Here is a 23,853-nt window from a genome sequence, read left to right as displayed (position 1 = left end):
TAATTCAGGGGTAGATGTATCAAACGATTTTTTTGTCGCAAACGCTGCAATTCTGCAAAAAGCAGTGTTGAGACAAAAAAAAACGGAAAATGGAATGTATCATTTAAAACGCATCGCAATATTAAGGAATTAAACATTTTGTGATTCCTTAATATTGCGTAAGCATTGAAGGAATCGCAAATTGCGATTCCTTAAATGCTATGTAAGAAGCAATTAAGTTTTGCAAATTTACACTAAGAAATCGCAAATTACCACCAACTTGCAGTTGGTGGTAATTTGCTAATTCTTTTACAAATGCACTTTTTGGCATTTGTAAAGGTGCCATGTGGCGCACATTCATGCACTTAGGATATGTATGTGCGCCATATGCGCACACATATACATTTCAAGGGTGCAGCTGGGTATCCTTAAGACACCCTTGCACCCTTGAAATTATTCTCAATTTGCGATTAGCAAATTGCGAATCGCAAATTGAGAATAACTTCCCATTCATTCCTTTGGGCCTCCTGGCCCATAGAAATGAACGGGAAATTATTCCTTAATTCCGATTAGCAATTTGCTAATCGCAATTAAGGAATTTTAAGAAATCGCAAAAAAATGCGATTTTCTACATACATACCAATTTGCAAATCTCAAATAGCGATTTCTAAAAAATCGCTATTTAAGATTCGCAAATATGGATGTTGATACATCTGCCCCTTAGTTACTAGACGTTACTACCATTCCAGCAGTTTTAGATTAATGCGAAGATACCATATTCAGGGCTACTGGAATGATGCAATTGTGCAGCTGTGGTATTTTCCGCCTATTTATAGATTTTCCTCATTGGCCACTGTTAGACCTGACATCATTGGCTTGAGTCTCTCCTCCATTTTTCTGTTTGCCTCTACTGTTTTACGATGTTTTGCTGGTATATGCTTTGGGCGCCGTGTCACTGCTGATCAGTGCCATACCGCAAGTGCTCCCTATGTTAAAATGATGTATCTATTGTATCCATGTTTGGCTTATTTGGTTTACTGTCAGTCCCTAGTCTAGTGCACCAGGAGTGCCGGGGCTTGTAAATACAAATGCCGCTCGTGGGCTTGCAGCACGTGTTGTGCCACCCACAGGAGCGGCCTCGTAAAAGAATGTCTACGGGTCGGTCATTGCGAGACCCACGTGCAGTCTTGCACTGTCACGTCGGCTGCGCAGGTATACCTACCTGCCAGCCCTCCAACCTTCCCTTGACTTCATGTTAGTCACCCCTATGGTAGGCCCACGGGCAGGGTGCATTGTACGTCTAAGGTAGGACACGCCTGACCAAGTTGGCATGTCCTGATAGTGAAGTACCGCCATCTTAGTGCTTCACTATTGCGAGGTAGCCTGCTCTCCGTTGGATAGAATGGGCCGCCGGGATTATTAATGCTATGATCCTAGCTGGCTCGGAGAGTACGGTGCAATGTCGAGTTTGGTATCCCTGAACTCGGGGTTTAATTACGCATCCGTTGGTGTGGATGGTTTTTGGACTCTGGGGTCGAAAGTAGTACTTTTAGAAAGTGTCTATTTTCTTGTCTAACCATATCTGGTCTCTGCTGGTCTTACGTGTGTGTGACAGGAGCTGGGTGGCTCCAAGAGGTCTGGATGAGTCAGTGTGGGATGAGTGGGACATTTACGTTGAGAGTAGGGGGAGAGTAGTTGTTGATAGCCTGCCTTGCCTGATACAATGCTGGCTCCACCTCCTGCCAAGCGACTGATGGCTCTGTGCCTGCCATGGACGATCCTAGCCCCACCTCCTGCCAGGAGGGCGATAGCTCTGCTCCTGCCAGTATCAATGCTGGCTCCACCTCCTGCGGGGCGTCTGAGGACCCGGCCCGGCTCAATGAATAGGCCAGGTGCGACTACCTAGCTCCACCCACCGCAGACCCAGGGTGTTGGGAAACCCCCGGCATAGACAAAGGGATCAAAGACGAAAAGGGGTATAAGAGAAGGACCCCTGAACTAGGAAATCAGATCACTTCTGACAAGGAACCCTGTAACCAAGGACAAGAAGCCTGCTGATCTAAAAGGACTGCCTACCCCTTCTGCCAGTGTGCTGTTGTTGGGGGAATCCTGCAGTGCTTCTTTATTTTTGCCAAGGAACCAGGAGAGAGGAACTGTGTGTGTACTCTCACGCTTGCTAAGAAAATCTCCAAGGACTGGAAGAGTGCCAGTCTCCTGCTGAAGTCACAGGGCTAAAGGACTTCATCTGCTAAAAGTGCTATTTGCTGGAAGTGTGAATCCAGCCCCTCTGAAAGAACCAGCAATCACGACGATCGGACGCTGGGCCCGACCGACGCCAGCAGCAACGCCAGTGAGTAGGAGTACGGCTCTAACTCCAGAGGACCTCGTGTCTGCCCCGCTGCTGATCGCCTCAACCGTGTGCCCTTCGACGCCGTGAGCGCTGCTCACTCTGTGCAACTGCATCATCGACAACGCCTGCTGAGGCCTGATCGACACTGAAGACGCGACGCCGGATTGCTCGACGCCGCTGATCATCGTGTGCTTCATTTTTCTAAGGTACTGTGTTGTTGGGGGTCCGTGTGACTCCAGGCCCGGCGCAGCGCTCCTCGCGGTCGACGCCGAACCTGTGGATTATCTTTGCCCCGGCGTTGTGTAGCTCCCGTGTGAGTTACCCTGTTGCTAAGAACTGTGTTTCCAAGAAGAAGATTGCTTGATACTAAAGACTTTTGTGCTAAAGAAGAAACTACCTTTGAACTATCCTTCTTCCTTCCTGAACGTATTTATTCCGATTGTGTACAGTTTTGCCGTTATTTGGTCTTGTGCTAAGTCTTATATAAAAATACTTATTTTTATAATACTACTGTGTCGTGTCCATTTGTAGTATATTCACGTTATTACTGTATGTGGTCATAATTGCTTAACACACAGCCTCTGAGATAAGCCTGTTCTGCTCTGCCAAGCTACCAAGGGGGTGAGCAGGGGTTATCGAAGGGTGTGATCCACTTGCCCTGACTAGAAAAGGAGTGTCCCTATTTGTCAGAAGTGTATACCTCTGCCAACTAGAGACAGCCGGTTCTAACATTGGTGGCAGCGGTGGGATTTGGACCTTGCATTTATGACCCATGTACAGTGATTAGTGTGTGCTACGTAGTGAAAGCAGACCATAACGCAGTCACAATCTGATTCGGAAGGATCCTATTTTTGTTCTCCGCTTTCCTGAAACTTGATTTTCTGAACACTGCCAGTTTTAACCATGAGTGACAACGGAGTCACTGCCCCTGCTATCGTTGTTGTTGAAGAGTTCGAGAGGAGTAAGCTAAAGAGATACAAGAAAGATGAGCTGAAACCCTTTTGCAACCAGTTTGAAGTTCCTACCACCGGCCTCTCGAGAAAAGATGATTTTTATAAAGCATTACAGGCCTGGTGGGAGTCCAGAAATCCCTCTGATGTGGTGGTGGTACCCACAGAGGAAGGGGATGAGGAGGTGCCAGTGAATGGACCTGTGCCCTCTCCCGGAAGCAGTGTTTCCTCCAAAGGTCTTTCCCCTGAAGAAAGAGAAGAAAGGGCGAAAGAGCGAGCTTACAACATGGAGATGGCAAGGCTAAAGATAAATGGGCAGTTGGAGTTAGAAAATGCAAGAGGTAGAAGGGAAGCTGATTTAGAGATCAAAAAGTTGGAGTTTGAACGAGAGAAGTTAGCTTTGGAGCGTGAAGCCAGGTTGAGGGAACTGGATATCCAAGCTAAAAAGTTAGAGTTGAATCCCTCTGGTGGCAGCATTCCATCCGAGCCTGCAGAAAGTAAGTTTTACTTCCCGAAAGATGTGATCAAAGATTACAATAAGAATGAAGATATTGGTCAATGGTTTAAAGCATATGAGTTAGCATTGTTGGCCCACCAGGTCCCTGAGAAGAATTGGGGAGCGGGGTTGTGGGGTCGCTTTGTGAATGAGGGAAGAGATACCCTGTTAGACATGCCTGTTGCGGATAGGATGTTGTATGCTCATATGAAAGATGCTTTAATGTTGCGATATGGTTTAACCCCCGAGCAGTACAGACAAGCTTTTAGAGAATGTAAGAAGTTGCCTGGTACGACGTGGGTTGAATATGTGTCTTATTTTTGCAGAGCCATGGATGGTTGGGTAAAGGGTAGCAAAGTGGAAAGTTATGAAGCTTTCTATGATTTGTTTGCGTGGGAGCACTTGTCTAATAACTGTTTTCCAGAGCTGCGCCAGCACCTGATTGATAGCAAGATATCTAACCCTAGAAAACTTGCTGAGGAGGCGGACCGCTGGGTCAGTACCAGGGTCCACAAGGGTCCAGTGGGAGACTCAGCCAAAGGTGGGCAGGGTCCCCAGCAGAAGAGTGGGGGGGACAAGGGTAAACAGAAGGAGTCTCAGAAAGGGCCCCCAAGTAATCCCCAAGGGAACCAAGGGAAAGGTTCCCAGCCTCCCCCTGAGAAGAAGCCAGGGGCCCGACGGGTAAACCTGTTCATAGGGGCCCCCTAACCTGCTACGGTTGTGGGCAGGTGGGACACCGGTTTTATGACCCCCAGTGTCCCAAGAAGGATTCGAATGCACCGCCGCGTGCACCCCCTCGTCAGTTGGCAAGTGTAGCCTTGGGAGGGGAGGAGATGGTTGTCCATGGTGGGAGGGGTCCCGCAGAAATGTCCCTGGTCTCGCTAGGAGACATGCAAATGGTCCCTCCACCCCCTCTGCCTAGTAACACTAGTAAATATAGGCAGTGGGTGACCATTAATGGCCATAGAGTGGAAGCTCTCAGAGACACCGGAGCGAGTGTGACAGCTGTCAAGTGTCACTTGGTGTCCAGAGAGCAGGTGGTTCCCCACGCATTCTACCCCGTGATAGCTGCCGATAACTCCCAGAAAGAGTGTGAGGTGGCTCAGGTTTCCTTTGAATGGGGGGGAGTTTCAGGTACTCTTCAGGTTGCTGTGAGGCCCGCCATGCCTGTCGACTGTCTCCTGGGCAATGATTTGGAAGACTCCCCTTGGGCTAAGGTGGAGCGAGCGGCGCACTTGAAAATGTTGGGTGTACCGGAGTGGGTGTGTGCAACCACTCGATCCATGACAGCGAGTAAGGGTGTTGATGGGGTCCCGGAGCCTGAAAGTACGGCCCAGGACCCAGCTGTGAAGAGAGGAGGCAGGAGGCGCGGGAAACCGGCCCCCGTTGTTCCCGTGGTCCAGAAGGAGGTAGACCCTGAGGGGGATGCCCTGGAGCCCACAGGGGAACAAATTGCCGAACTGGGAGATCTGCCCGAGCTGACCCACTGGCAGCAGGATGGTGGTCCCTCCAGGGAGGAATTCTGTGCGGAACAGAAGGTGTGCCCTTCTCTTGTGGGCATGAGGCAGCAGGCCTCAGCCCAATCCTCAGGTGATCAGTCGGGGTCACATTTTGTGTACTGGGAGAACGACCTCCTGTATAGCGAGCCTAAGGCTGCTGAGCCTGGGTCAGCCCGTGTGCTGGTGGTACCCCAGCGCTTCAGAGCCTTCCTACTGGGTTTGGCTCATGACGTACCGTTAGCTGGACATCTGGGGCAGGACAAGACCTATGACAGGCTTGTCACCCATTTTTATTGGCCTCAGATGCGTAGGGATGTAGACATCCATTGCAAGACTTGTCGCACTTGCCAGGCAAGTGGGAAAAGCGGAAGGAAGCAGAAGGCTCCCCTCCAACCTTTTCCGGTGGTCAGCACCCCCTTTGACCGGGTGGGTATTGACATTGTTGGGCCCCTGGACCCCAAGACAGCCCTGGGCAACAGGTTCATCCTGGTCTTGGTGGACCATGCCACGAGGTACCCGGAGGCCATCCCTCTCAGGACAGTGACGGCCCCCGTGGTGGGACGGGCACTGATGGGTGTTTTTTCCCGGATGGGGTTCCCCAGAGAGGTGGTGTCCGACCGAGGCACCAACTTCATTTCGAACTATATGAAGTCTCTGTGGAAGGAGTGTGGGGTAACCTACAAGTTCACCACTCCTTACCACCCTCAAGGAAATGGGCTGGTTGAGAGATTCAACCGGACCCTGAAAGGCATGATTATGGGTCTTGAAGAACCAATGAGGTGGAAATGGGACGTCCTCTTGCCATGCCTGTTGTTTGCTTACCGTGAGGTGCCGCAGAAGGCTCTAGGGTTCAGCCCCTTTGAGCTCTTATACGGTCACCCGGTAAGAGGACCTTTGAGTCTGGTCAAGGAAGGCTGGGAGCAATCTCCCAGGAAACCTCCCCAGGATGTATACAGCTACATGCTGGCCTTTCGGAACCAGACTCAGCGCTTCAGAGAACTTGCTCAGGCAAATCTGGAGGCCAGCCAGGAGGAGATGAAGCGATGGTACGACCGGAATGCCACTCTGGTAGAGCTTCAGCCTGGTCAGGAAGTGTGGGTCATGTCCCCTGTGGAACCTTGTGCGCTCAAGGACAGGTGGACTGGACCGTTTAAGGTTGTGGAGAAGAAGAGCGATGTCACCTACTTGGTGGACTTGAAATCTCCCAGGAACCCCTTGCGGGTCCTGCATGTCAACCGTTTGAAGCCCCACTTAGAAAGGTCCGAAGTGGGCATGCTCCTAGCTACAGATGATGGAATGGAGGAGGAGAGTGAACCTCTTCCTGACCTCCTGTATGCTAAAGAGCAAGACGGGTCAGTGGATGGTGTGGTCCTCTCTGACACACTGACCCTTGAGCAGAGACAGGATTGTCACCAACTGTTGGGGCAATTCCCGGATCTGTTTTCTTTGGTTCCGGGTGTCACGCATTGGTGTGTCCATGACGTTGACACCGGAGACAGCCCTCCTGTGAAGCACAAGGCTTACAGGGTGACTGACAAGGTCCGAGCGTACATTAAGGAGGAGGTCTCCAAAATGTTCGCGTTAGGGGTGATTGAGTCCTCTAGCAGTCCTTGGGCCAGCCCAGTGGTCTTGGTCCCGAAGGCTGCAGCGCCTGGTACTTCACCGGAACTCCGGTTCTGCGTGGACTACCGAGGGCTTAATTCAGTCACGAAGACTGACGTGCACCCCATCCCCAGAGCGGATGAGCTCATCGATCGGTTGGGGGCTGCCCGGTACCTTAGTACGTTTGACTTAACGTCTGGGTACTGGCAGATCGCCTTGACTGATGGGGCAAAAGAGAGGTCAGCATTCTCCACACCAGATGGGCTATACCAGTTCCGGGTGATGCCCTTTGGGATGAAGAATGCCCCTGCCACCTTCCAGAGGTTGGTCAACCAGGTCTTGGCTGGACTGGAGGAATTCAGTGCCGCCTACCTGGACGACATCGCAGTGTTCAGCGCCAGCTGGGAGGAACACTTGCGCCACCTCCAGGAAGTGTTGTTGGCCCTGCGCGGAGCAGGCCTCACAATCAAAGCCAGTAAGTGCCAGATTGGGCAGGGTTCTGTGGTGTACTTGGGGCACCAAGTAGGGAGCGGTAAGGTGGCCCCCCTGCAACCCAAGATTGATACCATCCTGGCTTGGGCACCGCCCAAAACCCAAACACAGGTGAGAGCCTTCTTAGGACTCACGGGTTATTACAGGAGGTTTGTCAAGGATTACGGCAACATTGTGCACCCCTTGACCTCGCTGACTTCCAGGAAGCAGCCACGAAACATGATCTGGACTGATGCCTGTCAAACGGCCTTTGACACCCTGAAAACTGCAATGTGCACAGCACCTATACTCCAGGCACCCGACTTTTCGAAAGAATTCATTGTTCAGACGGACGCTTCAGAGCATGGCGTGGGGGCTGTTCTAGCTCAGGTGAATGAAGAGGGCCGAGACTTGTCGGTAGCCTTCATCAGTAGGAGGTTACTTCCCAGGGAAACGAGGTGGAGTGCGATAGAGAGAGAAGCATTTGCTGTGGTCTGGGCGCTGAAGAAGCTAAGACCCTACCTGTTTGGGACTCACTTCCGGGTTCAGACAGACCACAGGCCCCTCAGATGGTTGATGCAAATGAGGGGTGAGAATCCAAAACTGTTGAGGTGGTCCATTGCTCTACAGGGGATGGACTTTACGGTGGAACACCGCCCTGGTACAGATCACGCCAATGCTGATGGTCTGTCCAGATTTTTCCGCCTTAGTGATGAGGACTCCCTAGGTTAAGGGTAGTTCTCCCCACATTTCAGCTGGAGGGGACACGTGTTAGACCTGACATCATTGGCTTGAGTCTCTCCTCCATTTTTCTGTTTGCCTCTACTGTTTTACGATGTTTTGCTGGTATATGCTTTGGGCGCCGTGTCACTGCTGATCAGTGCCATAGCGCAAGTGCTCCCTATGTTAAAATGATGTATCTATTGTATCCATGTTTGGCTTATTTGGTTTACTGTCAGTCCCTAGTCTAGTGCACCAGGAGTGCCGGGGCTTGTAAATACAAATGCCGCTCGTGGGCTTGCAGCACGTGTTGTGCCACCCACAGGAGCGGCCTCGTAAAAGAATGTCTACGGGTCGGTCATTGCGAGACCCACGTGCAGTCTTGCACTGTCACATTCATGCACTTAGGATATGTATGTGCGCCATATGCGCACACATATACATTTCAAGGGTGCAGCTGGGTATCCTTAAGACACCCTTGCACCCTTGAAATTATTCTCAATTTGCGATTAGCAAATTGCGAATCGCAAATTGAGAATAACTTCCCATTCATTCCTTTGGGCCTCCTGGCCCATAGAAATGAACGGGAAATTATTCCTTAATTCCGATTAGCAATTTGCTAATCGCAATTAAGGAATTTTAAGAAATCGCAAAAAAAATGCGATTTTCTACATACATACCAATTTGCAAATCTCAAATAGCGATTTCTAAAAAATCGCTATTTAAGATTCGCAAATATGGATGTTGATACATCTGCCCCTTAGTTACTAGACGTTACTACCATTCCAGCAGTTTTAGATTAATGCGAAGATACCATATTCAGGGCTACTGGAATGATGCAATTGTGCAGCTGTGGTATTTTCCGCCTATTTATAGATTTTCCTCATTGGCCACTGTTAGACCTGACATCATTGGCTTGAGTCTCTCCTCCATTTTTCTGTTTGCCTCTACTGTTTTACGATGTTTTGCTGGTATATGCTTTGGGCGCCGTGTCACTGCTGATCAGTGCCATACCGCAAGTGCTCCCTATGTTAAAATGATGTATCTATTGTATCCATGTTTGGCTTATTTGGTTTACTGTCAGTCCCTAGTCTAGTGCACCAGGAGTGCCGGGGCTTGTAAATACAAATGCCGCTCGTGGGCTTGCAGCACGTGTTGTGCCACCCACAGGAGCGGCCTCGTAAAAGAATGTCTACGGGTCGGTCATTGCGAGACCCACGTGCAGTCTTGGACTGTCACGTCGGCTGCGCAGGTATACCTACCTGCCAGCCCTCCAACCTTCCCTTGACTTCATGTTAGTCACCCCTATGGTAGGCCCACGGGCAGGGTGCATTGTACGTCTAAGGTAGGACACGCCTGACCAAGTTGGCATGTCCTGATAGTGAAGTACCGCCATCTTAGTGCTTCACTATTGCGAGGTAGCCTGCTCTCCGTTGGATAGAATGGGCCGCCGGGATTATTAATGCTATGATCCTAGCTGGTTCGGAGAGTACGGTGCAATGTCGAGTTTGGTATCCCTGAACTCGGGGTTTAATTACGCATCCGTTGGTGTGGATGGTTTTTGGACTCTGGGGTCGAAAGTAGTACTTTTAGAAAGTGTCTATTTTCTTGTCTAACCATATCTGGTCTCTGCTGGTCTTACGTGTGTGTGACAGGAGCTGGGTGGCTCCAAGAGGTCTGGATGAGTCAGTGTGGGATGAGTGGGACATTTACGTTGAGAGTAGGGGGAGAGTAGTTGTTGATAGCCTGCGTTGCCTGATACAATGCTGGCTCCACCTCCTGCCAAGCGACTGATGGCTCTGTGCCTGCCATGGACGATCCTAGCCCCACCTCCTGCCAGGAGGGCGATAGCTCTGCTCCTGCCAGTATCAATGCTGGCTCCACCTCCTGCGGGGCGTCTGAGGACCCGGCCCGACTCAATGAATAGGCCAGGTGCGACTACCTAGCTCCACCCACCGCAGACCCAGGGTGTTGGGAAACCCCCGGCATAGACAAAGGGATCAAAGACGAAAAGGGGTATAAGAGAAGGACCCCTGAACTAGGAAATCAGATCACTTCTGACAAGGAACCCTGTAACCAAGGACAAGAAGCCTGCTGATCTAAAAGGACTGCCTACCCCTTCTGCCAGTGTGCTGTTGTTGGGGGAATCCTGCAGTGCTTCTTTATTTTTGCCAAGGAACCAGGAGAGAGGAACTGTGTGTGTACTCTCACGCTTGCTAAGAAAATCTCCAAGGACTGGAAGAGTGCCAGTCTCCTGCTGAAGTCACAGGGCTAAAGGACTTCATCTGCTAAAAGTGCTATTTGCTGGAAGTGTGAATCCAGCCCCTCTGAAAGAACCAGCAATCACAACGATCGGACGCTGGGCCCGACCGACGCCAGCAGCAACGCCAGTGAGTAGGAGTACGGCTCTAACTCCAGAGGACCTCGTGTCTGCCCCGCTGCTGATCGCCTCAACCGTGTGCCCTTCGACGCCGTGAGCGCTGCTCACTCTGTGCAACTGCATCATCGACAACGCCTGCTGAGGCCTGATCGACACCGAAGACGCGACGCCGGATTGCTCGACGCCGCTGATCATCGTGTGCTTCATTTTCCTAAGGTACTGTGTTGTTGGGGGTCCGTGTGACTCCAGGCCCGGCGCAGCGCTCCTCGCGGTCGACGCCGAACCTGTGGATTATCTTTGCCCCGGCGTTGTGTAGCTCCCGTGTGAGTTACCCTGTTGCTAAGAACTGTGTTTCCAAGAAGAAGATTGCTTGATACTAAAGACTTTTGTGCTAAAGAAGAAACTACCTTTGAACTATCCTTCTTCCTTCCTGAACGTATTTATTCCGATTGTGTACAGTTTTGCCGTTATTTGGTCTTGTGCTAAGTCTTATATAAAAATACTTATTTTTATAATACTACTGTGTCGTGTCCATTTGTAGTATATTCACGTTATTACTGTATGTGGTCATAATTGCTTAACACACAGCCTCTGAGATAAGCCTGTTCTGCTCTGCCAAGCTACCAAGGGGGTGAGCAGGGGTTATCGAAGGGTGTGATCCACTTGCCCTGACTAGAAAAGGAGTGTCCCTATTTGTCAGAAGTGTATACCTCTGCCAACTAGAGACAGCCGGTTCTAACAGCCACATAATCCATCATCTGCTGCATAATCTGCAGATTTTAACCCCCCAAAAATGTTTTTGGGTCAATTGGTTCAAAAGTTACAAAAAATGCAGCTGCACCTGTCACCGCACAGCAGGCGACCTTTTGCAAGGATGGACTGGCCACCTTTCTGTTGAATATTGCTATATTTGGGCATTAAACGAGTACAAATTAACCCTGGGCAAAGCACTATGCAACTCTTGCGTAGTTGGCGAAGTTTCCGCTACTTCGTGCTATGCGAATTGCATAGTGCAGCGGTAATTTTTTGCTTGCTCGCGGTCCTCAACGTCAAGTTGGCGATCGCGAGCAAGCAAAATGACATCCCAGCGAGACTTTTTCCTCATTCGCGATCAGCAACATCAAGTTGCTGATCGAGATCGTGGAAAATAAACCTCCCGGCAAGATAATCAACTCGAGGAGGTCAGGTTTCTCATTGCGAGTGGTCGCGTATGCTCGCAACCAATTGTGATGAGAAACTATCAGTTCTTGTTGAGAAAGCTGCAGCTCGAGTAAAAATCTACACGAGTGTCAGAAAACTACAGCTCGCACTGTGCAAGATGCCGTTTTCAATGATTGCACCCTGCCGGATGCTTGTTCACACTGTTCAATCATTGAAAACGGCATCTTGCACAGTGCGAACAGGGTACTACACAGTTAGCGTAGTGCTACGCATAGCTCGCGTAGTGCGAAGTTCACTTCGCGTAGCTACGCATAGGGCTACTTCGCGAACTACGCCCAGGGTTAGCACAAATGAGGTGCAACTAACGTCCAGACAGTGTTAACAAGCATAAGAATGACAAAACAATGAAGTATTACGATCACAAAATGTAATGCGTTACGCAACATAATTGACCTTTTCTTGCCACATAATTTACTCAACTCTGCCACATAATTTTGACCTCACCGCCCCATAATTCCAGTTGCCCTGACCATATTGCTTCAGGGCTCTTTCCACCCCAAGAAACAGAGTACATGTTTGGTACATCAGATGCAGTGTTGTCACCTTGTGTTCCACACTTTTACTGCATATTGTTTTCCCTAAAACTCTATAGTTAGGGGTAGCGGGACACCCCCTAGTGGCGTTAATGTTATAACCTCATTGGGGTATTATTGCTGGATTTCAGACCTCGCTTTTTTATAAGATGGTAGCATTAATAACTGTAAATTGAGTGTGTCGAGCGTGTGACACTATGAAGGAATAACACAGTCTTCTGTTCTCTCCAGGCATTCACCATCATGGATCAGAACAGAGACGGCTTCATCGATAAAGGGGATCTGAGAGACACCTTCGCTGCTTTGGGTAAAACTGCACTTAAGGCTACTTTGCAACGAGATGTGCCACACATTACCTCAGTGATTTCACCCAAAATCATAAAAACGCAATATAACCATGTTTCGGGTGCACTTCTTGTTTTGCCTCAGAACGGGTCAACTTGTTTACTTTTTTATATGTTTTAATAGCTCGTTACTTTTTTAGGGACACTTTTTTGACTTTAAACAACTCGATATTTAAAGGGGCTATCCAGTGAAGAGGAAAAAAAACACAAGCTCCTTTACCTAACAATCATCAACAATAGACTTTCCAGAAAGCTTCTATGATGACGTCTGCTTGGGATGAGACCTACTGTGACATCATTTATTGATGGCCCTATTAATACTGTCAGTCATAGGCGAGTGCAGGTGATTTCCCCTATAGGCAGGTGCCACTAAAATCACGGTTCCTGCCAACACTGGAGTAGAAAGGGTGTCCTAGGCCGAAATGCATTAAAGAACATTTGACATCCATCTACTGATTTAATAGTAAAACCAAAATTAGCCACTAATTGGGATGCTTCTTTACCTGCTGCACTATTGATAGCTACACTCTTGGCTCCAAGCAGCCCAAGTCACATAGTAATGTTTATTAGATTGAAAATATAGACTCTTCATTTACAAACACAGTGCTCTTAGAAAACAACAAACACCCCGGACAAAATTAAGAAGCCACAGTTAATAAATTACAAAAACATACACAAGCGCTGCATATTTAACTGAAAAATTGAACACTCATGAAATACAAGCTATATGTATCGGTGTATTTGTGTCTATGACAATCGACAGAAAACACAGACTAAAATGTTTTTTTAAATAAAAAAAAGAAATATAATTATAAATACATCAACCATGAATACACTTATAATCACTGAGGTTGTGCAGTTCCAAGCTGCAATGTTTTATGCATAACTACGGAGTTTACTGCACTTGTTACATGATCCACCCTGTGCTGCATAGTTATCAGATTTTAGCCAAAAACAAAGGCGTCAGTCCTTTGCAAAGATTCAGTGGTCGCCTTTTAGCCTGATTGCTGAATTGGGGAGTTATCTGTTCACCACCAACACGACAGCCGTGACAAGCTTTAACCCACACCATGCACATAAAGGGCGCCCTATGTTTTTTTCTATGAGTATTCTAGAGATGTTAGTCGCAGGTTGAGTAATCTCATGTCCATTTTTTGTGAATATTTTTCACACAAAAAATCCTACAATTGTTTGGGAAATCTCGGCAAAACCTCTGACTTGCATTTTACATTTTTTTTTAACCTTTTTCCTGTCACTTACTGGGGCAAAGGGACTCTATATATCGCCTCCCTTATTTTAATGTTTTATTCCCTTTTAACGCACCTCTCTTAATTTTTAATTGTGTCTTTCCAGTTTGTTTTCCCTTTACCCACTTGTACCTGCTTGTGTCCCCCTCTGACTTTTTTAACCTTGGATATACATTTCCCTTAGTATTATTGCCCTTACCCTTAACCATTTCTACTTGTCTCTGTCCTTTACGTTTCTTTTTGCTCCCTTCATTTCGCAATTTTATTTATGTATTTATTTATTTATTTGATTTATATAGCGCGTTATAACCCAGGGGTCTCTAAGCGATCCCGACCTAATTTTCCTGAGGCTTTTGTGTCCTGAGTTAATGATAGAGAATAACACACTTCACCCAGCAGGTGTGAGTAATCGTCCTTTTTGAGGAACGCCCCCATCCACAACACGAATGCTTCCTCCCTGCTTTTGCTTCACTTAAGGTGTGAATAGCTGATCTGCAGTTAATAGCCTGTGTTGCTTTTTCGCTGAACATTACTGAACATGTGTGATTTCTGCCCTTACGGTAAAATGTTTTTTCTAGTTAATGTCTCCCTGAGCAGAAGCGTCAGGATTCTTTGTTTGCTGTTCCAGGTGGATTTTTAGGCTTAGTGTCTTCTTCGTGTTTTGTGTTTCAGGCCGCATCAATGTCAAGAGCGAGGAACTGGAAGACATGGTAAAAGAAGCGCCCGGAGCCATCAACTTCACCGTCTTCCTCACCATGTTTGGTGAGAAACTCAAAGGTATGCAGCCTGGCGACCATGTTTTCCACTGCAACCCCCAACCGAGCCAGGCTCTTGGTTGAGGCCAAGAAAGTGTGTTGTGAGTGCTCGTGGGATATAATCTCATAAAAAGTGGCTTACGGGGCGAGACGGGTTAGTTGTGTCCCGCCCACAAGAAAGGAAAAGGGCAGTGCAGACTCCTACCCATTGCACATCTCTGCCTCAAGGGAGCAGGTCTAATGGGCTGAGAAGGCATCAAGACTTGATACCAAAGAAAGTATGGCCTTCTCCCCCACAATGTCCAGCATGAAGCCGAGAGATGCCCAAGGCAAGGATGATTTGAATAATGCGCATGGTCTGTTTTGGAAGCACCGGAGAGGTGGCTCTGCTCAGGTTGCAAAGCAGGTCAGAATCTGTTTTGATCCACTGCCCTAGGACACACTGAAAGCATTGTTGAACCGCAGACCGATCCAGCCTGGTTGGCGTAGGTATTTCTTGGTATCACAAGACTCTCCCTTAAATTCCCTTATTAGAAAAGGCTAATGCTGATCCTGAATGCTTAGCAACTTTCATGCCAGTCTCATTGCTGTCAGCAGTATAAAAAATGCTGGAGAAATCGGTAAACCTGCAACTCACCACCCTTTTATCGGAAAATAACTTACTGCACCCCTCTCCAGCAGGGTTCAGAGCCCGCAACAGCACCAAGACCACATTATTAGCGGTCTCAGAGCCCTTTAACCCCTTGCATACTTGTGACGGAACCATTCCGTCACAAGCCTCGGGTGAGCTGTGCTTGTGACGGAACTGTTCCGTCACTGCCCGCTCACCGCGCCTGCGCTGACGATTTAATGGGCGGGCGGGTTCGTGACGGAACCGTTCCATCACAAGCACAGCTCACCCGCGAGCCGTGACGGAGCGGTTCCGTCACAAGCACGGAACCGCCGCGCGGCCGCCCCACCCCCTTAGCGCTGCAGCGGAATAGCCGCCGCAGCGAAGGGGTTCAGTTTAGTTTGGACTATGGCCTCAATGCTGCTCTGGTGCTGTTGAACTTGTCAGCAGCATTTGATACTGTGGATCACAACATCTTGCTGTACAGGTGAAAACGCTTGGGAGTAGTGAGGTCTGCACTGAGCTGGTTGGGCTCTTTCCTTGAAGGACACGAGCAGGTGGTATGGTTGAAAAAAAATGCTTCGGGGGGTAAGGAGTTGAAGTGAGGGGTGTCACAAGGTTCCTCTCTTAGTCTCACACTCTTTAACATTTACATGTCTGCTTTGGCATATTTGGTGGAATCCTATATTATAAAGATCATCTTTTATGTTGATGATACCCAACTCCTGCCCACGTATGATGGGGAGCCTGAGAGGGTGAGGGCAGCCGTCGCCAATTGTCTGGTGGCACGGCTGCGTTGGCTGAAGACCAATAGACTGCAGTGCTACCCTGATAAGACGGAAGTCCTATTATTTGGGTGGGATCCTCTTCCTTTCTGGGTTGGGGCCTGGCCCGCAGGTATTCCCCTGCCCCATCTCCAACGGTAGTGGCCAGAAATCTGGGTGTGTGTTGTGTGATTCCCAGCTCTCACTTGGAGCACAGGTATCGGCAGTGTTGAAATACTGTTTTGGGATTTTTAGCATGTTGAGGACGTTTCTTCACTTGCTTCCTCATGAGGCCCAGATTATAGTGGTCAGATCACTGATTATATCCAGGTTGGACTACACTAATGTCCTGTACCTTGGTCTCCTGGAATATCTGATCCAGCGTTTGCAGGTCATGCAGAATATGGCCGTCCGCTTATTATACAAAATTCCGAAATACACTTAGGAGTAATCTTTTCGGGGCAAACTTCACTGGCTGCCAGTTCATCAGCGAAGCACTGACCCTAGCACACGGTCATCCACAATAGGTGACCTAAGTACCTAAATGAACGCGTCGAGTCACACTGCCCTGGGAGGCTGCTGCCCTCTAGCTCTGTTGGTGTTATTGTAAACTGCTGCTTTATTTTAGACGGATCCCTAAAGAAGCAGCTAAATTCAAAAAGGAGTTGAAAAGTTTCTTATTTAGACTTTAGTGGAAAGTATGGGCAATGACCTCCTGTCTACTCACCTTTTGCGTGACCAAATGGCCGGGACACTGTTCTGAGTAGCCGAGCACTATAGAAATGCTGCTTCATTCAAATGCTTCATTGACTTTTAATCTCTTCCAGTTTAATTTCTAAATGTAATCTGAAAATACTAAGGGCATAATTACAAGTTTGGACCGCTAAACTCGCGGTGAAGGTGCGGTGGGGTTCAGTAAAAAATGACCTCTATGTCTGCCAATCTAAATCGGTGGGTGGACATCGAGGGCAGCTTCTGCTGGTCTTCACTCCATCGGGGCGGTGGAGAGGTGTAACCATGGTGTAGAAAGAGTAGTCTCCACCATGGTTGCACCTGTAATCTGCTGATCTGCCTGCATCTAAACTCAGAGGGCGGACCATCATCTTGGTGGTATGGATGCTCATCGCCGTTGTGACCGGATATCCTTACCACCAGCATTTGAATCCACTCCAAGGTGATATGTGCTGCTCAAACTAGACAGTGGACGCTACCATATGGTGAGCTGTATGAAAGGCCGAGTCCCACCGAACACTGGCACAAATAAAGCTTCTATTTTCTCACCCATTCCTTTCTCCTCGCTTTCCTCTTTGCTCACCTTCTTATTCTCGTCTTTGTACTTTCCTTCCCCTTCCTCACTCCCCATTCAGTCTCATTCTCCCTCCTTTTGATATCTGCTTCTCTCCTCTTTCTCCATCATTTTCACTCTGCTGTTTGTTCTCCATTTCCTTCTTTCTTACTTCTTTCTTCACTCTCCTCTCCTTCTCGCCCTCCTTTTTTTATCTCCTTTTCACTCCCCTCTCAACCTTCCTTTCCACTTTCCCTTCGTTCTCAATCTCTCTGTCCATGCTTTCCTCCACTTCTTTGTTATTCTCCCTTTCCGTCCTACTAACTTTTCTCTCTGCTATGATGTCTCTCTCGTCCTTCCCTTCTCTCCCTTTTCCTCCTTTCTACTCTCTCTTCTCACTTCCCCTTTGTTTCTGCTTCCATCTGTCTTCGACAACTCTGTCTCTCCCTTACTCTCCTTTCGTTCCCTTCGTCTGATCTATGCCTTCCTTTTCCTCTCTCTCGCTCCCCTTTCCTTCCTCTCGCTCTCCTCTTTTCTCCATCTTTCCGTCTCTCATTTCTCTGCTCCTTTACCATCCACCCTCCCTCCCCTCTGTCTCCTGCTCCCCTTTGCTGCCCCCCTCCCTCTGGTACACCGTCCCCTCGGCTCCCCCCCCCGCTCCCGTGCGCACAGTTTGCCTGATTCCTGCTGCCCATTCGCAGAACAGGTTTTTTCATTTGCGAACGGGGAGAGCTTCACAGCTGCTTTCGTCACGCCCTTCTGGTTGGGTTTGTCATGCACACCGAACCGAGCCAAAAACACTGCGCATTCCCAATGAAAACTAATTGGGATGCGAGGCCTTTGTAGTGCAATTATAGATGGAGACCAGGCCGCCGGAAGTGACTGCGAGGTGAACAAAGTATCGTTTTAAGAGCCGGGAGGAGGGTCCCCTTCGAGTTGGCGACCCTGCGGGAGGGGCGTAGGATGGAGGGGGGGAGGTGGCATGCACCAGGGCTGAGGAGCCGGGCGCCCTGATGCCAGACACAAATTGTATTTATGTAATGCCAACCAGATGAGAGTGTTGTTAGCACAGAAAACAGAGATCTTGTACATCAAAGCCACCACTTTATTTACCAGCTAATCAATAATGCATGGATAATTCCATCTTCTAAAACAAAATCCCAAGAAAATACTTTTTATTGCTGCTTAGACGTGCCGGTCTGCCCAAGGAACTGCGCGAGTATCAACTTCATCTGGTGTCCCTCACACTGCCGCCATGTGCTGGAGGCCTCGTATGCACGTGCGTCACTGGCGGTGCGCTACGCTTGGGAACGCAAGCGAGGGCTTGAAAGAGTGGCCTTTTATATTCTTCCGATGCCAACACTGACGGAGAAGGCCCTGAAAAGATGACATTGATCGGTGGGTCTTGAGATCAGTGTGTGACGTACATGGAAGGCCACCCCATAACCATGCACCGTCCACCAGCAACGTGGACACGCGGAATGCGGGCTCAACATCGGGCAGCACGTCACAGTACTCAAGTGGGTCTACTCCACAGTACCTTTCCTGCAGACATAAGCCACTGCCAGCGCCATTCACTGCGTAAGACGTTAGATCCTACCCTAGCCGTGGTCACCAGTGACGTGTCAACGAGTAAGAACCATGGAGCGCCTCTGGTCTATGGTCCGGTCCAGTGTGAGGTAGATCAATACCTGTTCAACTGATCATTTATTGTATTGACGGTCTCTCAAGGGTGAGATCAACAGAGGTGTGGAACACAAAGATATCTAAGTAAACCTTAAAAAGCACTTTTGTGAGAGAAAGAAAGACAAGGGCAGGAGAAAAGAAGCCTGAGTATGGCTTCAGCCGCAAAAAGGGAAGAGAATTTACATTTTGGAAGGAATGGAGCCTAATAAAGTGAAAATGAGTTAGTAAGAAAAACTGGAATCGCCTTTCGATCTAATGTTGGAGGTATTTTTTACAGTAAGCTGCTTCCAGCAGATTCAATGCACCAGGAGAGTGTGTAGGGCAGGGTATTCCAGTGGTAGTCCACGAGGATCCATGCCAGGTGTTCAGGATATCCACATGGGATCCAATGATAAACAATTATTCTGAATGGGATATATTTAAATTGTTAGTTGTTATCATAAACATCTGGGTTGGATGCATCCTTTGTAGACAGTAGGTAAACACCTGTGGCGCATTGGCACATTTAAATTTTAAACTCGAAATCAGCAATTTATTTGGAATATTTAGTGCTATCGTGCTCTGCTGGGACTGGTAGAGCATTTGTCGGTCAGGTTTGGAATAGCAAGTCTCTTTGCTCTAGATTATGGGAAGCCAGATAAATATTACTTGTCCTGAATGAGCCAAGATATAGTGCCCGAGATGATGAGAAGCTGTGTAGTGTCAGGAGTTGTGGAGGCAGTGCCTGCTGTGAGTACCACGTAGTATAGTGTCATGGTAGTGACACTGCTGGGTGCGGAGGAATGAACGTAATTCTTCCCAAAACAAATCTGGGACATTTTGGCAAGAAACGCACTTCACAGTATATCGTGACTCCCTGTCCACATCGCTCAAAAAAATTGTGCTAATTAAATTGCAAAACAAATATTTGAAAAACGAATTCACTTATGTCAAATGCAACCCAATTGTTGATAACAACAACTTCATCCTTTTCTAGTAACATAACTAGATCACCAGACACAGCAGATAGAGCGTCTACACATGGCGCATGTGTAACACCCTGCGGTCCTGCTTGAGGTGGTACTTGCCACACGAGGTATCACCCCAAAGAGTTTATGTACGATTTGAGTCAAGAGAATGAAGGGGCAATGACAAGTGATATTGTTTGGTGGATAAAGGTCATATTGAGCAAGCCCTGGCAATGCCAATAGGTCTGTCTCATAAATGCACTGTCAAGCCAGCCACAAAAATTCATGCAAGTCAAAAAAATGTTTTTTTTTTATTAATGTTTCAGTTATCCAATATACTACCATAACACTGAGACATCCATGTTGTACAATAGCAGACACCAAAGTGTTAGAAAAAATATGTATCATAATCAGCAATCCTCCAATACTGACCACAAATGTTCAGGTGTGCCCCTGAAAATTCAAACCCAGGTAGCTGCATAAATAAGCAAAATGATCACAGCTGTGGGGAAGGCAAGCACTTTTATGTGAAGAGCACGCGTTTTGCCCAAGCAACACTTGTTCTCCTGGCTCTCAACATGTGTGTAGAGCCAGAGCCCCTTCGTAGTGATGCTCAGATCATAGTCTGGAAACAGCTGCACTGTCAAGTCAGACCGTGAAAAGGAACGAGAGGGTGTCTGATATTCAACACCTGGATTTCGCTCCTCAACTTCAGAAAGAGCTTTTTCCTATAGCCTCACAAATGATTGGCTTATACTCATATTCAGTTATATTGGGTGGACCGGTGTCCACCTGCCTTCTGGCAATTTGCACCTACCTCTTCGTATAGGTGACAAAACACCTCTCCTATAGCCATACTCCAGTGTGGCCATGACAAAGGTGGTACCCAGCTGAACAAGAAGCTGGAAGAGGTGGGAAGAGGTGTGGCGCCGCGGCTAGGGCGACTGACTTCGGAATCTGGGGATCATGGTTCGATCCCTGGCACCGGTGGCAGATTAGCCCAGCACCATTTGACTCTGGGCAATAGTTTGCTTAATCTTCCTGACTGCCCCAGCGCCTAGAGACCCTTACGGGTGATTGTGCGCTTTATAAATGCGGATTATTTTTATTATCCATAGATGCTGAGGGTGCTGAGGTCCTGTAATGGACGAGAAAAGAGCAGGAGAAATACATTTGCAATTTATTACCGAGTAATGTCTTTGATCCAGTGCACTTGGAGCATATTTATGAATATAGTGGCGCAGGACAGCGTAGCTAGTCTCCTTGCTGTGCTGCCCTGCGTCACAGCAAAAGGGCAGGAATGTGCTGTATTTAAGCAATATGGTGCATTCCTGTACTTTCCATCTGCGCTGGCGCTGTTTCAACAGGCTAGTGCCAACGCGGGCACCCTTACAACATGGCAGAATACAACACACATAGAAAGAGGAAAAAACGAGTAGAAATACAACTATTTCTCCTCAGTGAGCCTCACCTGGGGTGGCGCAGCATACTGGCGCAATCCGAGGTTTACCCGGTTTACTGAATGTGGGAATGCATCAAAAACCATGGGAGTGACGTGGGAGCACCCACCACGATGCTCATGGAACTGCTCCATGCGCAGAGTGAGGCAACGCAGAGATTTGCGCTGCGTTTCCCGACTCCAGATTTATGAATCCATTCAAAGTCAGCTTTCCGTGGCTTCATAAATCGGACTGAAAGTACTTTGTGTGGTGCAAGCGGGACAGACGCCTCTCTAAAATATGCCCCTTAATGTGGCCATCTCACTCCAGGTCATTACGGATACGCTCTCCAAGTCTTAAACTAACTACAAATTTACAAATCATTGACTTCAAATGTTTTAGTCAAATTCGTTTGTCGTAGGTAAAACAAGACTACAACACCCAGAATGCATTACATTTTACATAAATATCCAGGACTGAAAACTATTTCTATAATGACCTGGAGGGATATGGTCACACTAAGGAACTGGCCAGAGCCACTAGAGCTAGGTTGTACAGTATTGTAGTGTGAGGAATGTCTGCCCAATATTAAGGATATCCACATTAAATACATTTAGATACAGTGGCTTTATCCAAGATTTATCTACACAGGTGGGTACCAAGAACTTCTGCCATGGAATGGATCCAGCTCTTGTAGACCTACACCATAGACCGGTGACCCAGAGATGAGTTTGCCTATGCTTATTCACCTTTCTTTAATATTTTCACACCTCGGGCAGCTCTTCTCTCCTAGACATGTGCTGGACACGCCTGGGGGTGTCTTTGGAAATGTGTACTTTGACTCAGACAGTAATTTCACAAAAAAGTTCAAGTTGCCAGCACAACTCTGCTCATACCACTCTCTGGACACTGTTACCCATCGGCGGTATTTTTAATGGCTGTAGATCAAGGGTGTCCACCATATGTCCAGGAATGCTGAATCCATACCAGATTTTAATTATAACCACAGACTATGTAATGGTTAGAGAGATATGTGTATTAAACGTCCTATAGCCTCACACCGGTGAATTCGATTTACACCATGGATTCGAGTCTGTATGAACCTGAGATTTATTTTCTGGATATGTGGTTTGAGTCATCAAGCACAGTTGTGGTGTTTCTATGTGCATGACATGGCTGTAATTGTGTCCTAGTGGGTAGTAATGCTTCATGCCATCTTCTTAGACTGGTATACACAGTGCCACGCTGGCAGTGGGGGGCTTACACACTTGCATCTGCAGTTTCCTGTTGAACATCCACAGTCTATGGCGTTGTTGGGAGTGGGTTGCTGTTGCTAGCTATCTTTGGTGTACATGTGTTTTTTGTCTACTCTTCTGTTGTTACTTAATAATGCTTGAAATGCTGCAAGCCTGGTGAAACTCACCTCTAGGTATATCTGAGCCCAGTTGGGTGTTTGGGAGGCGTTCTGCCTAATGCACTCAGTTCGATATTTTGTGTTGTTCATAAGTGGCTGGTTCTGTTGCGTGGCATAGGATGCACGTGTGGTGTTCTTTCTGATTTGTTCTGATGGATGATGTGTATGTTTGTTATTATATCCTAAAATCCTGGCATGGATCCGACCTTCCTAGAACTATGTTGAACAGCTCTGCTCCAGATGAAACATGTGTAAGACTTTATTTTGTAACATCTCCATGTCTTTTTTTCAGGCACAGACCCAGAGGAAACCCTTTTAAATGCCTTTAAGATTTTCGACCCCGATACGAAAGGCCATATTAAGGCAGACTAGTAAGTTCATAAATTGTATGTCCTTTTGCATTTTTGGTGTTTGTTGTGGTGTGGCGAAAAGGCTGTGATCCTACCCCCTTCATTGCAGATACAGGAATCCCATGACGCGATTATTCAATCACAATCAATGCATCTAATTCAATCGACATTTAAGGACTTCAGTGACTCAGAATTATTCTTCGAACACTCTTACTATTAAGAGTAACAGTAGTAACTTTTGCCTGTGAGAGAAGCTTTGAAAATGTGCACCTTTACAGAGCCAAAAAAGTCAAAGCAATTCTTTGCTGATCCCGAATCATATTTAGTTTGCAGTCACTTTAGAGTCAGCATAAAATAAATGTAATAAATGCAAAGTATGGGGGTTACGTGCCAATCTCAAGAAATCACATTTTATTCTATTACTTTCCTTCTACCTATTCATTGATGTATCTTCAATATTCCACTTCAAGATGGCAACCTTTCCCAGTCACATATGGCTGAAAGGTCACTTTCATTTCCCTGGGACTCTTCCCTCTCACACCGGGGTCAGGCTTTAAGTCAACCTAAAATGCATGTAGCACTAGACGGGCTGTATTTTGTTTCTGTCTATGTCAGTGTTTCCCAAACTGTGGGTCGTAACCCACTCGTGGGTCGCCAGCTGATTTCTAGTGGGTCGCGAAAGAGTAATAAATAAAGATGCCACTGTCGGCCATGCGGGGAGGTAAAAGATCACGGACACACTCTAATGTATAGTGCAGGACTGACCACGAGCGGTCGAGATCCCGTTCATTTATACCTTCCAGCCGCACCT

At 47.7% G+C, this 23,853-nt stretch overlaps 1 protein-coding gene across 1 annotated transcript in view; it reads left to right on the top strand.

The window, feature by feature from the left end:
* LOC147729680 (myosin regulatory light chain 2B, cardiac muscle isoform) overlaps positions 1-23,853 on the top strand; it is a 104,591-nt gene that overhangs the window by 37,138 nt on the left and 43,600 nt on the right. The window contains exons 3-5 of the mRNA XM_086954567.1: positions 12,433-12,508; positions 14,465-14,569; positions 22,985-23,063. Of these exons, the coding sequence (XP_086810693.1) occupies positions 12,433-12,508; positions 14,465-14,569; positions 22,985-23,063 (260 nt within the window). The remainder of the gene's footprint in view (positions 1-12,432; positions 12,509-14,464; positions 14,570-22,984; positions 23,064-23,853) is intronic.

This window comes from Lissotriton vulgaris, chromosome 2_1 (genome assembly GCF_964263255.1).
Source record: "Lissotriton vulgaris chromosome 2_1, aLisVul1.2, whole genome shotgun sequence".
NCBI lineage: Eukaryota > Metazoa > Chordata > Amphibia > Caudata > Salamandridae > Lissotriton > Lissotriton vulgaris.
Note: the sequence above shows the minus strand (reverse complement) of the source record. Positions and strands in the feature narration are given on the sequence as shown.